The sequence below is a fragment of the Oryzias latipes genome, chromosome 15 (assembly GCF_053564925.1).
Source record: "Oryzias latipes strain Hd-rR chromosome 15, Olatipes_Hd-rR_3.1".
In the NCBI taxonomy this organism is placed as follows: Eukaryota; Metazoa; Chordata; class Actinopteri; order Beloniformes; family Adrianichthyidae; genus Oryzias; species Oryzias latipes.
The window spans coordinates 3,451,902-3,468,885 of NC_136251.1; the positions used below are offsets into that span (position 1 = coordinate 3,451,902).

At 47.1% G+C, this 16,984-nt stretch overlaps 1 protein-coding gene across 3 annotated transcripts in view; it reads left to right on the forward strand.

Annotated features, from left to right (window-relative positions):
• The window catches only part of inpp5a (inositol polyphosphate-5-phosphatase A), a 114,217-nt gene that overhangs the window by 36,379 nt on the left and 60,854 nt on the right, over positions 1–16,984 (forward strand). For all 3 annotated transcript variants that reach the window (XM_020709239.3, XM_011484012.4, XM_078932408.1), the window contains 2 exons: positions 1,147–1,247; positions 2,080–2,167. In XM_020709239.3, the coding sequence (XP_020564898.2) occupies positions 1,147–1,247; positions 2,080–2,167 (189 nt within the window). The remainder of the gene's footprint in view (positions 1–1,146; positions 1,248–2,079; positions 2,168–16,984) is intronic.

A 16,984-nucleotide genomic window follows, 5' to 3' on the forward strand; every position in this document is an offset into this window, starting at 1 on the left:
GGTCTTTGTGTTAGTCTGGGAGCGGTGCTGACGGTGAAGACCCCTCCTGGAAGGGGTGGTTCCTCACTTTGTGATTTCACAATGTGAGAACCCACTAGTTTTCATGGATTGAGAGGGGCTGGTGCTCAGACTGCAGGTTTTTAGAGGAATACTCAGAAATACAGATTTTTTTCCGTGAGGAATGAACATTATAACACACTTTAACCTTAAAACATTGATTTTGCATGGTATAGGCCCTTAAAATATATAGAGGAACAAGAAAGACGCCTGCGGTTCCAGATCCTCAGGTTGCAGCCAGTCCTTTAAAAGGTTCTTTACTACATTTTCCTCATTTTAAACGGTAAGAACTGAATGGATGAGTTTTAGAATAGAAAAGGCGTCCTTTGATTGAAGTGGGTTTGGTTTTATGTATTATCAAAACCCTTTTTTCCACTCTGTCTTACATTAATATACAGCAGTCCCGTTTCATCCTGCGGGTTCAAAGGTTCTGCAGAGCTGTTCTGCAGTGGAGAACCGGGAGACTTCGCGGGTCGGGGAAGCATTAGCTGACCAAAAAGGACCAATCCTCCTGAACAGCTTCTGATCTCCGGCTTGTCTCTGTGAAAAAAGTTTGGACGGCAGTTTCATGTTGACGACAGTTGGTTTGTGTGATTTCAGCAGCTCCTCTGTCCCCGCCTCCACCTGTCTGATCATTTATTTAGAGAAATGGAGAGCTCCCGGGGCCCCCGCCTGCATGTTAAACAGCCGTGTTTGACATCCTCCGGCAGAGACCTGCTCACTCATGAATCCTGTTTATGAGAGTCAACACCTGCTGTGCAAATACGGCTTCTTCTTCTGCACCACCGCGTGGACAGACATGCCCCCCTCCCCAATCTCATTTCCATTTACCTTTAATCCCCCCCAGTCCACACACCCACATCATCTCTCAGCCTAGCACAACCATTGCATGCCTGCCCCCCAGGTGTTGGGTGCTGTAGTCATTTTCCAACAGACGGGGGCTGTTGTGTCGAGATGCAGGAGTGTAAACGTGAAGCATCTGCAGCCCCAGCACTGGTCTGAGATGAAGAGGAGCCTTCAGCTTCATCAGGAGGATGAGGATCAGAGGGGTCAGGAGGTTGATCACATGCTGTTTCTTTCTCTCTTCAGACCGTTCAGTCACACAAGCCTCACTTCCTGGCGTTGCACTGTCAAGAGGTGGGCGGCAAGAACTACGAGGCATCCATGTCCCACGTGGGCAGCTTTGTCAAGTAAGTGTGTCAAAGTTTGGTGTGCTTTGAATCCTCTGTGGGTCTGTTTGAAAGTGAGCGTGTTGCTCCCTCTGCTGGCCGCAGCACAGCAGCACAGAAAACTAGAGAAGCTCTTGCTTCCCGCAGTTTCTTATCTACACAAGTATTTCCACGACCTTTTCCACTGTTCAAGAACACGCTTCATTGGTTAATTGATTACTCTAAAGTTTCTCTAGGTGTGAGTGTGTGGCCCAGTGACAGACTAGTGAACTGTCCCCTTTACCCTCAAAAAGATACAGCAGGTTCAGAGAATGGATGGATGAAGGGGTGGAGAGCATTAAGTCTGTTAAAATGACAACAAGGAACTGGAAGAAGGTTTAATGAGATTTAGAGATGGACTGAAGCTGCTCTGCTGTTTGGGTGGCTGTGTGAGAGCGTCCCGTAGTTCCCCAGAGCAGACTCCTGGTGCTCCGGTGCCGAATCGTGAACAGGGAGGGGCTGCTGGTCAGCAGGCTGGGGGGCTGGAGGAGCTCTGGCTCTTAGAAGGAAGTTTTAAACTGGAGCCGGAGGAGGGCTGGCCCCACTGGGGTTATGTGTCCACTCTATTGCTTTTGAGTCCACAGTAACAGCAGGGCGGCTGTTTCTGTTCCAGAAACTCATCTGAGTTTCTGTGGAGGTTTTCTCCCTCAGTTCAAAGCGTTTTCTCTGTGGGGCCCCATGATGGACAGAAGACCTGCTCCAGGTGGACCTGCCTCTCTCTCCACTGTGGTTGTTTCCTTCAAAGAGTGTTAAGGGTGGATGTCTGGATGTGTGAATTGGTGGATGGACGATAAATGTCCTCTGTGTCCCTCAGAGAGTTGTTGTCCAGTGATGCCCTGATGGAGTACAACAGAGCTCGCGTCTACCTGGATGAGGACTACAAATCCAAGGAGCATTTCACAGTAAGTCCTTTGGTTTCATGAGGGAGATTGTGAGGGTTTTCATGTAAACTTAGAACATGTGTTGTGAGTTTGTTGCACTTGAGCCAGACTTTGCAAAAACACATTCCTCTTTGGTGTCTTTGCTGATGCTGTGCACACTTTTGACTTCTTGAATTTTGTCATTTGAGGTTCTTAAACCCCAAAGTCATGATGCAGAAGGAAGTGTCAGACAGGAAGCCTCTCTTATCAGACACAGTCATGGTCTGACATTCCACACTATGATGCAGAAAGTTGGAACACAAACACATGCTCACATGTCATACAAGCAAAAAAAAAGGAGACCAGTGGTTGACTGTAGGGGCTGCTGCATTTAAGGAAAAACGGTCATTTTATTTCACCTCTAATTCTGACGTCAGAAATTCAATCTTCAGTTTCAATGTCATTTATTAAACAGGAAAAGATTAAAAATAGTCTGGCTTAACACGGTTTAAACATGTTTTTCAGATGCTCTGCAGAACATAAAACTCAGACTTACAGCCCACATGACAAGGCAGAAAAAAATCATGACAGTACAAAGCAGTAAAAGGAGGACTTGAACTGTTGGTTCAGTGCTAGCACTTGTCTGTCCGTCAAATGTTCTTTTGAGTAGACCTAATGATGTTTTCGGTAACTCATTTCTCGCTTTAGTGAAGACATGAAAGAAAGATCTTTGGAGTTCCTGAAGGTTGATAAACATCAGTTTTCATGCAATAGCACTAACCGACCACAGGGGGGCAGCACACAGTCAGAAGTAGTTCGTTGCTGCAGCAGCATGAAGGTGAGGATTTGTCCACTTTTCTTTCTTGGATTGTAGAATAAAGTTTTCAGGTATGTAAAACACTCCACAAACGTCTGCTCTCGTACCACAGTTATTACTGTGGATGGAAATACCACGGTTGTCTAACCCTTAACCCCTATAGCTTTTTAAAGACCCACTTTGATGACAACTGTGTTTAGCATTTTTCTGATGATGGAGGACATGTATGAAGAGAATTAAGCTCATATGTTCATTTATGAGAGTTTCTTAGTTTGAATCATTGTAAATCAGGAGCAGACAAAAAAAAAGTAATTAGAAAAGGAAGTTTTGTTTTGTCTGCTCGTGTTTTGTGATGTAGAACATATGCTGGGTGAGGCCACAATAGCTCCTGCTCTGCTCCATTCTGATCATCCACTGTCAGACTGGTTGGGGTTGTGAGGGGCTGTAAGCTAGCAGGACAGAGTGTAAACAAATAGGTGATGGGAAGGGGGGCAGAAGCAAAAACAGGTCAGAAGCGGGGGGGCTTCTTTCAAGGAAGTCCAGGCGCATGAAGGTGGAGGGAACCGAACTGTTGTTTCTGTTTGATTTGTGGCCTCTTGGTGGCGCCAAATGCTCATTTATCAGAAGCCTGCTGCTGCCCTGGACTCCAGCACCATGGATGTGTTCAGGGGTTTGAGGCCAGCCCCTCCCCTCCGGTACAGCAGGTGTGTTGGGGCCCTAGCGGATGGGATTATAGGACGTGGCGGATGCACACAGAGCCTCATCACGGAGATGAATCTGTATGTTTTCAGAGTTTTCTTCGGCACGCTACGCTGCGTCTGCACAGGCGTCATAAATCACAGCCGCCGCGCAGTCACTTTTGCTCTTTTCAGAGGAATCCTGCAAACATTGGCCTTTCACAGATATAATTAAGTGCTATCCCACATGAGCGCGCGCAGAGCTGTTTATGTACGGGTGTTTTTCTATAGATTAACCTTTTTAGGTGTGTTTTCATTTCCATCCGCCGGCAGCAGCGGAAAGAGAAACAATTGATGTGCTTTCGATGATGCAACAATAAATATGGAGAGACTCACACAGGGCGTGGCATTTAGCCTCTGGATCAGGAGTGTTTTCTCAGCCTTCGATTGGAGTGCGCTGTGGCGGCGGCGCGCAGGGGTCTGAGGGGAGAACTCTGGTGGAGGTGCATGCATGGAGCACAGTAAGAAGATGATTGATTCATGTCGGAAAACAAGTCATCTAAAGTCTCAAAAAAACTCCCATGGTCCAGAAAACGTCCAGATCAGCAGCGTTTGACCTCTGCTTCCTCTGAGGTTCCTCAGAAACATCAGAGTTGTGGACGTGAAGGTTTGGGTCGCACTTCTCCAGACGTCTGATCTTTCTGAAGTTTGTCAGAGAACTGAATCCTAAAGGTGAAGCTGCCATAGTTGGGGTGAAAAACCTCGGAGGAGGAGCTTGACTGACATCCCCGGCTGCTCCCAGGCCCGCTGCTTCCCGGCGCCGTTAAGGTATACAGCAGGTAAAATGTCAATTAGAAAGCCCCGCCCTGAAAACTCAACTCCCAACCCACTTATTCCCGGTCATCAATATTTATGGCTCCCCCCTGCGCCGCCGTAACGGGGGCGGCCCGAGTCCAAACCTTTTCCCGTCGCACGTGTAATCAAGCTCTCCACACGGACACGCCGCGGCGGTGCGCACGCGCCTCCAGGGGCATTTTAATGGGAAATTAAAGGCTTCCCGTTTGTCTGCGGTCTGCAGGAGCAGGACGGGGATAAATCAGGCTCGGCGCTCTGACAGGATTTCACAGCCACGCGCTGTCCACGCCACATCAGGGCCTACGAAACCAGGGTTTCCAGGTTCACTGTGGAGGTTACATTATAAAAGCTGTGGAAGTTCATGATGAACGCACATGAGAACCTGAAACTCTAAGAATCAGGACAGAAAAGCAGCACCAATCATTTGCTCTTCATCCAATCAGCAGCTTAAATGAAAGTTTCAGGGTCTCTTCCTCATTCTGACCTCTAGCTGTTTTATTTTGGTGCAGCACTGATGGAAAATGGTTCCCATGAACCTCATGAGCCTCAAAGCTGGAAGGATCCCTTCATGAATATAGATATCAATAAATGTAAGTCGTTTTTCTAAAGTTTGTGTTTTCTCAGGTTTACAGCGGCTTCTGACAGATGACATTAGAGATATCCTACATGGTTCTTAGAAAGTTCTTCTTATTGATTTTATGACGTATGAATGCAGGCCCCGTTTGGCCCAGTGGCCAGACTTTGGACATGCCTGGTCACAGTCATGAAGGAGATGCAGAGATGGCTGCACCGTTCTCTAGTTTGGGTTTATTGTTGCTCTTTTTACATTACGCTAAAAAGGGAAAAGACTTGGTTGTGTGACACGTCCCCTAGTGGTTACTCACTGAACTGATCTGGCTCCACTTATTTCCTAACTGTTGTGCAGGTGGAAAGTGGAGCTCCTCCTCTTCCTCCTCCTCCTCTTCCTCCTCCTCCTCTTCCTCCTCCTCCTCTTCCTCCTCCTCCTCCTCCTCACAGACGGGCTTTAAAGATGCTGCACCTAAACGGTTTGAATATATTTCCGAGTAAATCCAGGAGAGCTCTTACGGCGAGCAGCCATGGAGGCCTTTGAATGGAGTAAATGTCAGCTGTGTGATGCCGGGGGAGGGGGGCTGCATAACTCTCCCTCCCCATCACTCAGACTCAGGCAGAGGCAGACATAAGTGCACACACACCAGCCACACACTCACACTCTGGACATGTGTTGAACGACAATCAATGAATCTGCCATCAGGTGTGAGTTATGTGGCGGGGGGCGGGGTGGGGGGCGGGGTGGGGGCGGACGTTCCCTCTGTGAGAATATTGGGGCTTAAAAATGTGGATATAATCAACGGGGCAGCGTGTAGAGGTGTAGAAATGGATGCGTTTATGGCAGGAGTCAGATCTAACCTGCTGGCCTCACCTGAGTGACCCCCCCCCCCAGCCCCCCTACCTGTGCTGATAAAGGACAGCCAGCGGGGTAAATCAGTTTGGGGCCAGTGGTTCTGCGCTGGGGGAGTGATGCTGTGGTGGGCGTCTCTGGACTTGGATAATGATGTGATCCCGGCCCGAGCTGAGGTGGGCGTTCCTCGCCACCGTCCATTACGATGTGTGACCCCCCCCCCCCCTCCCAGCCGGCGAGGGGGCAGAGTGAAGGTGATCCTGTCATATCGATCTTTTTAGTGCTAAAATATGAGCCACTTTACTCTGCTCCACGGCGCAGTGATGTGAAAAATAATAACTCGGACCCAAATTAAAAATATTGATCGCTCAGGAGGTCTTGAGAGCAAATAAACACCCCCTGAAAGATTTAACCCCCCCCAGTTCTTTCCCTCCTCTTTGCTCCGGTCCGGGTCAGGGAATGTTTGGGAACACATTCCCAGTGATCAGAATCAAATCCCTCCTTTAGCTGCAACACGGATTGATTCAATTTTGACTCTGTGGTGTGACTCAGCTCGGACCCCCCTCCCCTCAACAAGTCATCATTTTTTAGAGCTTGCCTCCCTTTTCTCCATCCCCCTCCCTACTGATGAGCCGACACCGGGCCATCAAACGGCTGGGAAAACAATTGCCACAAGGTTAATTTTATTGCCTTGTCCGTGCATTTGTGAGCGGGCGGAAGGTGTCCTCTGCCCGGGTCCTGATGAATGGCTGCCGGGAGCGGGCAGGAATGGAAATGAGAGGGGAGAGGCCAGCAGCCAGAGGCCGGCCTGCCGCCCCCACCTGGAATAGAAATTTCTCTGACACGCTCCGGATTGCTGCTCTGATGAATAAGAGAGGAGATGTTCCATTTAGTCTGAGGATCAAACCCTCATGTGTCCCTCTCAATTGCATCCCGCCCCGCCCACTTTCTCTCATACATCTGAAGAAGGTTAATATCTGCCTCCCCCCTCCGAATGCAGGATGTCAGGGAGGAAAATAAACTACTTAGTGTCTGGATGCTGTTGCAGTTCTTGGCTGTCCTGGACGCGGCTCTATTGATTGTCCACAAGGACGTTTGTTGTGTTTTGGGGGGCCGAGGCGGGATGAATGGATATGGAGAGGGACGGGGTTCTGCATCTCGCTGTCAGTAAAGATGAGAATGAGGGGGGGGGGGTCACATGCTGCCTGTTGACATCAGTGAGAGGGAGCGGGGCTGGCGATATCTCCTGTTCCCCACTTGAGCCGTCTGCTCTGCTGAAAGCTCACTTCTGTTTGGCTTCAGGCCTTCTGTGTGTGTGTGTGTGTGTGTGTGTGCGCACATGCACGTGCGCAGCTCCGTGCCTCACACATGCATGTCTCTATCTCCAGGCAGCACTGGGTCGGTTGGTATTGATTCTCCCTCCACATCCAGCTGTAGTTTCCTGGTTTGCGGGGCCCAGCTGACCCGGGTCGTCGGTGGCCATTATCTTCCCATTAGCTAATCTCTTATCTTTGATTTCCATAATCCTCTGTCCACAGAGAGCTCTCAGCCGCTCTCCACGGGCAGAGAGGAGACCCTCACCCTCAAGCATTTCATTCTGGCACATGAACAGATGTCAGGAGCTTCTTCAGCTGTGAGATGTGAGAGACCCTCGCCCCGCTTCTGTTTCAAGGTTCTAAAGGTCCAAATGTTCTGATCCTTCCAGAGATTCTGCGGTTTTTTTCCACTCTTAAATGGTAAATGGCGTATACTTGATGGCGCCTTTCTACCTTCCTCTAAGACCCAAAGCGCTTTACAGTCACACACACCTTCACACCTGGTCGGTTTCAAATGTTGTTATTAGAATGTCTGTCTTTATTAATCACACTGCAGGTCAGAGACTGTGAGGCTCTGTCCTCCCTTATGATGGTTATATTGTCATTACAAACATAGAGCTCTATAAAGCTGCTCCGTTAGATGTAAATGCTCACTTTGGCGAAGCTAAACGTTTCATTGCTCTGAATGCATCCATACACCCTTTGGGGGGATGCTCACGTGTTCTCATGTCAGGAGATTTCATCAGAGATTCAAGGTGAGGACGTGACCATCCAGCCTGGATCTCTGCGTCTGCTTCCATCGGATCATCTAAAGACAGGTGGAGTTTGTTTCCCAGCTGGGGGTTTCTCTGCAGAGACGACCCCAGTGGAAACGGATTTGAACAGAACCGTAACCATGACCACGGCTGCACGATATGAGGAAAACACGCCATTTCAGATATGAGTGATCAGTATTGCAAAGATGATGTGAACAAATCATTTCTATTTCACTGCAGCAGTTTAGTTGAAATAAGAGCCAAAATACCGTCAATTATTCTCCAAATGACCCTCATCTACATAAACGGAATCTATCTGATTGGTCAAATGCAGAAATTGATTTATTTGATTCGTTAAATACTTTAAGCTGCCATAAGATCGTTTTAGCACATTTAATGGAAACATTTATTGCAATTTTTACGGTCTTTTGCGATGTGCGTATTGCACAGCTTAAATTTACCATGACGATCCAAAAGGATGGGGGCCCTATTGTTGAGAGTGGAGTGAGAGAAGGTGGGTTTGTCTTTAAGCCTCTGAGCCCTGAACGCCTCAACAGACAAAAAAGAAATGGATTTATTTTCCACAGATTTTCCATCCAGTCCACTAATAAAATAATATTAATTAATTTTTACCTTCACAGCTTTTTAGTGAACACCCCCCCCCCCCCCCCCAATCCAGTTCATCTGTAAAGACGTTGAAGAATCCCAGTTTATCCAGTGGAAGTTATTCTTCCAGCCAACAAACGGCGGATGTGACGTCCCACCGCGAAGCTTCTGGTTGAACCACTTTCATTGATCAAGAGGACCCCCCCCCCCTTCCCCCGACATCCCTCCCCTCCAAATGAGCTGATAATTAATATGGCTTGTTTCTGCTTGCACCAGCGGGGGTGATGGATCGGACAGCCTGGCCGCAGAGCAAAAAGTACCCCCACCCCGTGGTGTCCACTTCTGGGCTTGATCAGGGATGCATAGCAGCCCCCCCTGTTCCTTTAGCCCCCACAGGTTGTCCTCCTGTACACCTGCCTGATCACCATCAGCACGCTCCTAATAATCATGCAGCCGCCTCTCTGCCTTCAGGCCTGCAGGTTTCAGTTCAGCATTCATGAGGGGGGGGGGCTTCCACCTGATGCCAAACCTCTGAGCTGCCGGCTTTGAGGTCCGCCTCTGAACCCTGAGCCCGCCGTTTGGTGGCGTGGAACGTGTCCGTGATGGACTTCTGGGTGTCTCTGCTCTGTTCTCAGTCTAAGCGCCACGATGGGTGTGAGATCTGAGAGAAGGGGGGGGGGTCGGGCTGTGAGCTCGTCATAATACCAACCAACAATGTGATCATTTCATTTTCACTTACACATGGCCTGTGTGTCGGACAGCACACACACAGGGACAAGGTTAATCTGAGGTCCCATTTATTTCTCTCCAACAATGACTCTAAATAGGCTTTCAAAAGCAGAGGAGACTGAGAGCCACAAATAATCCAATCACACAATTACGCCCCAGCTTGATTCTCTAGTTAAGTGCATTTTTATTGCGTAAGGTTTTCTTTTTCTTTTGCGTCCCCCCTCCCCGCCCGTCCGCTCTGTTTTTCCTGCCTCCCACAACAAGAGTTCTCTCCCTCCCACTTCTCATCTAATATGACCATAATTGGGTTTGGTTGTCCAAATCACATTTGAACAATTGGGTTATGCTCTTCTGAAATTGGAGAGGTCTGTGGGCCGGCGTGGGCGGCACTTAATCTGCTTTTGTTAAGCTCTCCGTTTGGTGGCGGCGGCGGGCTGCGGCGGGTGAAGCAGTTTACCTGTCAGTGTGGGCATGGCTCATGATTCAGCCGGCCTGCTCCAAAATCCCCCCCCCCCCCGCGCCCCCGCTTCTCCCCAGGCAAATAATGACATTTGAATCGAGCATTAACAGGCTTAATTACTTTAAAATTGTCATTTTAATTTACACTGATATAGTATTGATCACACAGGCAGAGATTAAGGCCCTCAGTGGAGCGCTTGATGTGGAATTAAACAGCGCGGGGTCCTCCGGGGGCCCGCTCGCCTGTCCTGCTGCAGCCAGAAGAGGAATGACATCCCCCCCTAATGAACTGGCAGCATGCGCAGACATGAATTTCAGGCCCTGCTGGAGAAGGAGGGAAATAATGGGGTTTGGGGAGCCATGGCGGGTTATTCATTCACTGCCATGCACCAATTCTCCTGTGATTCATCCCTGGGCCCCCGGGCCCCCGCCGCCTGTTTGCCTGCCACATTCAGCCTGCCTGACCTTTCTCCTGCCTAAGTGTATATATATATATATATATATATTTATATGTCTCCCCCCCTCCTCTGGGGTGGCCTTGCCTGATACCTGGTATCATGTACGAATGGGGGGTGTTGTGTGTGTGCCGGGGGGGTCTGTCTGCTACGATCCCCTAATCCAAACATCTGCGAGAGCGGCGGAAGTGCCGGTTCGTGATTCTCCTCTCATCGCGCCTCACCGGCCTGTCTGAGGAGGATGGCACTTTCCTGGGGGATTGATCTCCTCACTTGAGCCTGGAGTCACGCACAGCTGGTTAATATCAGGGGGAGGGCGGGACGTGGTGGGGCAATAAATCCAAGCAATTTCTCCCCAGTTTAAAGAAAGCCAGAGGCTCCTGCAGTCCGCACTGTGCTGCGGGGTGATTAGCTCCTCACACCTGCCTCAGGTGAACACAGTTCTTCTGATGGGTGGGGGCCACAAAGCACGAAGAAGAAATGGGAAACATTGAGCGTTAATGTACATTTGCAGGAAGTGGCCATAAACATTTAACTTTACATTAACACAGGCCCTCAGTTATACAATGTTTGACCTTTAAAGACGGTTATTGGACTGGAGGAGACGATTCGCTTTTCATTATTCCTCATGTATAATAAAAGGCAGGATTTCCACAGTTTTCTGCACTACAGGGGGTCTTGGCGTTGAACAAATGAGTGTGGATCCAATATGTATCAATAATCTGATCCACGGGTCCCAAATCCAGGCCTGGAGGGCCGGTGTTTTCCAAACCAACCTGCCAGTGAAGCTCCTTATTGGCTAAACACACCTGATCCAGGTAACCAGCAGAAGATGAGGCAGGATTTCTGGAAATCTAGCAGGAGGTGGGCCCCCCAGGTCTGGAGTTTGACACCTCTGATCTTGATCCTCATGTCCTCCTGTGTTACTCTTTTACTTTCCTCCTGCTAACTGAGCCGTTGTAGTCAGCTCTGGTCAAATCTTTCATCATCAGAATCTACATCAAAGTATTTTTCTGTGACTTCTGGGAAATATACAAAGTAGTGACGATGTCCTCTGCTATTCACACTGAAGTGATGCTGATAGAAGGTCTTCATGGGCGACGCCCACTCGGGTACCGGTTCCTCCCGCCATCCAGACATTGTGGTTACATTGGAATAACCTGGGAGTTGAACACCTGCATACCTGACATCTTGTATGTATGCATTTTGTTTGTAGGCACAAGTATGTGCACAAGTATTTGCCTACAAACACACACTAAGCTGTTGTTGTATTGAAGACATGATGACGTGTTTGTGTGTGAAGATTTTCGGAGCCAACAGGTATATTTGTAACGTGTGTGTGTGTCTGTGTGTGTGTGTTTGTGTGTGTGGACAGGCTCCGCCCCCTTTATGCTAACATTTACACCTGACAGTAATGATGATAAACTTCCAGAAGGTCAAAGTTCAAATAGTACTGCAACTCTGTTTGTTAGAAACCAAAAGTACTGCATTTGTGGTTTGTCAGACCTACAGCAACAGGATTGGACACATCAGAACAAAATACCATCAATATTTCTAAGAACTTCACAGCCATTAACATGAAAAAGAAGTTCATGGTTTATTCATCTTCTGTTCCATTATGACACAGGGCCTGAGGAACGGATGGAAGTTCATTCTGTGATGGGGCCGTTATTGCATGAAACATTCAATATTTTTACGTTTTCATTAGTTTGCTGATTTTAGTAATATAATATAATAATCTTCAGTAAATGGAGTGGTGCTCAGCTGTAGAAAACATTTTAAACTTGTTCACATTCATGTTGACATTTGTCAGAACAGTACACACCTCAAAAGTGTGTCAGAAGATTCACAACCCCTGTTGTAACCGTAACATCTGGCCAACACAACAGGCCTTCTGCTCTCACCTGTTTGCTCCGTTGCTGGACAGGACAAGTAAAAAAAAAAAAGAGGGACAGTCCATTCTGTCTCATTTACAGGATTTATTTCCAAGCCTTTCCTCTTAACCCCCCACCTGTGCCACGTTCTGTGAAAAAGCATAGCACATACTAAAGGCTGAGACGTGGGTGTGTGCTGTGAAAGCAGTTCTTCCTGTCACTCCTGATCTGGTAAAGTTGCCTGTAACTGTAAATGTAAACACAGTCCTGTTTGGAAGTTTTGAATCTTGCCCTTGAGCTTGTCGTATTCCAGCATTCTGAAGCATCCTAAGGCTGTGCAGGTGGTGGTGCTGGTGGTGTCTTCTGCTCCTTAACTGATTGCATTACTTACACCTGGATGGAAAAGTGGCGCCATCCTGACAATGAAGGCTAAACAAAACAGCATCATGCTCTTTCTCTTGGCTGACGACCCATGAGTGATATCAAGATGCCTTCAATACGCGTAATGGACTTGGCACGGACGAGGGCGGCCGGGCTCGGCTCCCCTCTGTCATCCAATCACCTTATTCTAATGCTGTTGCATTCTTTAGTCAACCGGCCGTCCATTCACATCAGCCTACAACCACAGGGACACACTGCGGTAGCACCTAATCCAATTAGCAGGTATTGTGCAGCACATTTCAAACACGTAGGCCATTAAAAAGGCGCAGCCTCATTCACTGCGGCTCCCACCTCCATCCCTGGTTTGTTGTCAGAATAATGGCATCACAGCCCGCCTCTCCTCTTTAGCTGTCATTACCCCCCTCCCCCCCAACAGGCTGTCCACCTCTTTAAATCCGTAGCCGACATTATTGTCATGTTTATGTTCTATACTACACATTAATTGCCCATAAGGACTTTTGCTGGATTATTAAATCATTTTCACTTGCTCTTCATTAGGAAATAGGAAGCCCTCAAGTGAAACAGCTGGTTAATTACAGGCCTCATAACTTCCTAATCTGATTTTAGGGGATGCCGGCCAGTCAAACGGGTTAGCCAGCGTATAAATAGATCCCTGAAGAGGAAACCAAAAAACCAAACAGCCACATGGCTGGAAATTTGCCGTCATATGCCCTCTCTCGCCCTTGACTGAATCTGCCATGTTCTTTTTCAAAGCTGGCCTCTTTTTATTCATCTTTTCAGACAAATTGCCCTCACATGCTTCAAGTTGAACGAGGACGATAACTCATCCAGCTCCTCCGTTTTCTCACAATATTAAATGGTGCATTTTGGCATGACTCATTCTGAGGGTCAGGCAGCATGAAGACGTCTTTGTCCCCGAAGAACCACCTCTGTTTAACTGTTACCTATAAAAACAGCGCACGCTCTCTTCCGAAGGGGTGTGTCCCACTCCGGGTGGTAATCTGGGCCTTTCTCCTCGTCCCAATTGATTCTTGTGAGGAAAATGAGTGCAGTTCCTGTGAGGTTCAGGGGTCAGAGGAAGACCGGCTTCAGCAGATGAGGGGCGGGGCTGAGGGAGCGGGAAGAGCAGTCATGTGACTACCAGCCTGTTTGAGGAAACTACTGAGCAAATTTCTATCCAATGTGGCCGTCTAAGAAAATGGAAAAAGACTGTTTTATGTGAAGCCCTTCTTCCAGTCTCCTTTGCTCTTTTTAGGCTCTGTGTGCAAAGGGCTTCTGCTCATCTTCTCTCCCATTTATGCTCCCAAACGGTCAAATGGGGTGTACTCATACAGGGCTTTACTACATAGGTGTAGCAATTAATCATCATGAAAACAATCAATTATAATCAATATTGGAAAATACCATCTGGATTGAGGCATGATAGGTTTATTTTAGTATAGCGTTAAAACGACCAAGTGCATCAGCGTACAACACATGTGATGTCATCAAACACGGATCAGTCCGTCATTCCAGTCCAATGTGTGGACAGACTTCGAATAAAGTCATGTGACCATCCAGTGTCTAGAATGTTCTCAGAATGTTCCCTTTGGATTCTTTGGATGTGGAAAAACAACAGTGGTGAACTTTAGGAAACTAACATGTGAATGGATTTGACATTCATTCTAGTTTACTTGTTTCTTTGGACACAGATTTCATTTCCACTTGATGATCTGGAACAATCTGGAAAACTTCACTGTTCAGTAGCAGGAATTTCTTTAAAATGAATAAATATGGACTGTGAACTGTATTGACAACCACAAATTATTGAATCGACGTTAAATTGAATCCTTTCTGCCCTTCTTTACTATTTTCTTAGAAGGCCCAAAGCACTTTTCAATCTCTGTTGTATTCACCCATGCACACAAACAGTCACACACTCTCACACTGGCACCAACCTCAGCTGTCACCGGTGGGTTTAGTGTTCAAAGAAAAAAGTCTAACATCTGGGGTCGTAGCATGAATGTTTTGGCCTCCACCTTGAATGTCGCCCGGTAACCCAGGCGAGGAGTCCAAACCTCTGTCTGACCCTGTGAACATGTCCGATTGGTGCCTACAAAGGGATAAAGCAAAACATAACCATATTTTAGTCAATAATCTCTCCCAAGTGGGAACTAATCTAACACAAAGAGTGGCCCAGTCAGAAGGGTTCATGCCACAAAAGCCTCCTGTGTGCACCACGCAGCAGCTAATTAGCCACTCATTAAAGGATTCTCTAATTAGATTGGATGTTATGCTCGTACTGTTAAATTCAGGCTCTTCATTTTAAAAGCTTAATTACATTTCTGATCAGAGGAGCAGAGAGACTTCCCAAAGAAGCTCCTGGGCTGACTGGTTCTCAGAGTGCTGGGGACCTGAATGTTGTTTTCACTCTTCAGCCCAAAGGTTTGACAAATGGCAGCACTCAGGAACAGCACAGCACCACCTGGTCATCTGTTGAGCGGTCAATGGGGCGGCCTCCTCCTGCAGGACCTGCATGGGCCCCTCCAAATCCTCTTTTCTTCCCACGACTGTGGCTGTGAAGGGTACAGGAGAGCAGCCGGGGTCCGCCGGCTCCTGGCACGGCACGCCGCTTCCCCTCCTCTCACACCGGCTGCAGGAGAGGCCGGATGCTTCGTAGCCTGCGTAAAAAGAAACATCTGCGCGTGAAAACTCCTCTTTTTTATTTATTATTAGAATAATACAATAAGAGAGAAAAAAGGCCCGACATAATTTGTTGTTATCTAAGAAGCTGAGTCCTGCATTTCCATTTGCTTTTCATGCAGCGTCCGTGTGCTCGCAGCGGCGATGCACTGGAGTATAACTAAGCTAGCATGGAGGATATCCAACTGTTTAAATCAAGCCTCTGGGAATTTTACATAACACATCATTGGTTTTTACATAAAGACAAAGAAAAGGCCACAAAGAGGCAGCGGACGGAGTCTTAGCCTGAGACGAGCTGCTGCGTGTGTTTCTCCTCTTAAGCTTCACGGTCCTGTGGTCACTGTTGTGCTCCAAGAACGCCTCTGCTCACACCCAGACAGCGCCGCACCGAAAGCTGCTGGCTTTTCGCTGGCCAAAAACTCGTTTCTGAACTCCAGCCTCTTCTGCAGGTTCAGAGATTCACCTTCAAACCTCCACGTCCTTGGAGACGCTGTCAGGCGGAACGGATGGAGCAGCGGCTGCATCGTTTGATGTTTGACGCTCGCCATCGAGACGATGCGACCCTCATTCAGAAAGAGTCGTGCTTGTGTTGAGGGGGGAGGAGGGGGCCCGTAAGCAGAGAAATGGGAACCTTTCCGATATGTTGATTTGAATTTTTTTTTTATTTGATTCGAAATGGTTTATTTCAAGCAATAAAGTAGAAAAAATACACAAAAGCAATACAATCATCAGTCATACATTCATACAGTAACTAATCAAACTTAGGATAATTAGACATATTAATAAATATTGCTTGAAAGGGAGTGGGAGGAAGCGAACTTATATAATCCCACCCCGTTATACTGTAACCATTTTATTACAGGATTTATCAATATCCGGTTCCCGGTTTTTATCAGACAGAATTAAGAATCATAAGGTGTCGATAAAGCACATGACAAAGATGTATTATTTAATTATTATGTAATAAATAACTATTTCAAAAATCAACATGACAACTGCAGATCAGTTATATAAAATATATGCAGATCATGTTACTTATAAAAGTCATTCATATGAATGAAACAATACTATATCAGTAAAATGTTCATCACGTGTTTGATAAAGTGAAGAGAAGGAGAAAACTTGTGTGCTTCTTTACGTGCCTGAGGAGTGGGAGTGGGGGGGGGGGGCTCTAAAAGTCGGCTGAATATGAAGGGAAAAATCCCTCAAGGCGGGTAAACAGGCTGTGCGTTTGATCAGTGAACTTTTGCAACTTCTTGATTGGACTCAGTAATCAGTAAAAATGACACTGTGGCGCAGATGATCCTAATTTAATCAGGTCTTTCACAAATGAGGCCGCATGAATAGGAACATTATTGAATCAGATAAAAATATAGATTGATGAACAGTCCATGACAGCATTAGCAGCCTTTCCAAAATGCAGGGATGAAAAAAAGAAGAGGAAAAAAAAATCAATGAGCTGAAGGAGCTGTTGTTTCCACGGCCCCCCCTCTAATGGGAAGACTTTCATAGATGGGGAACTACAAGCTGAAATATTCTTTCTGATTATTGGACATCCATAGCCAAATATGATTTACATTAATGAGCATAAGTATATTAAAGACCTAGTATCCCCTGACATCTGAAACAATTGAATAATGGCTTTGGCGAGCCAGCAGCGGCCGAGGAAGCAGAGGGGAGGTAATGCCACTTTAATTACCAATGGAGATCTCAATTGTTCCAATGGATTTTTCATCCTGAGGAACAATCTAATAAGGCAAATATGCATCATCTTCATATCCCTTTTTCAAAATATGATTTTTGTGGAGGCAG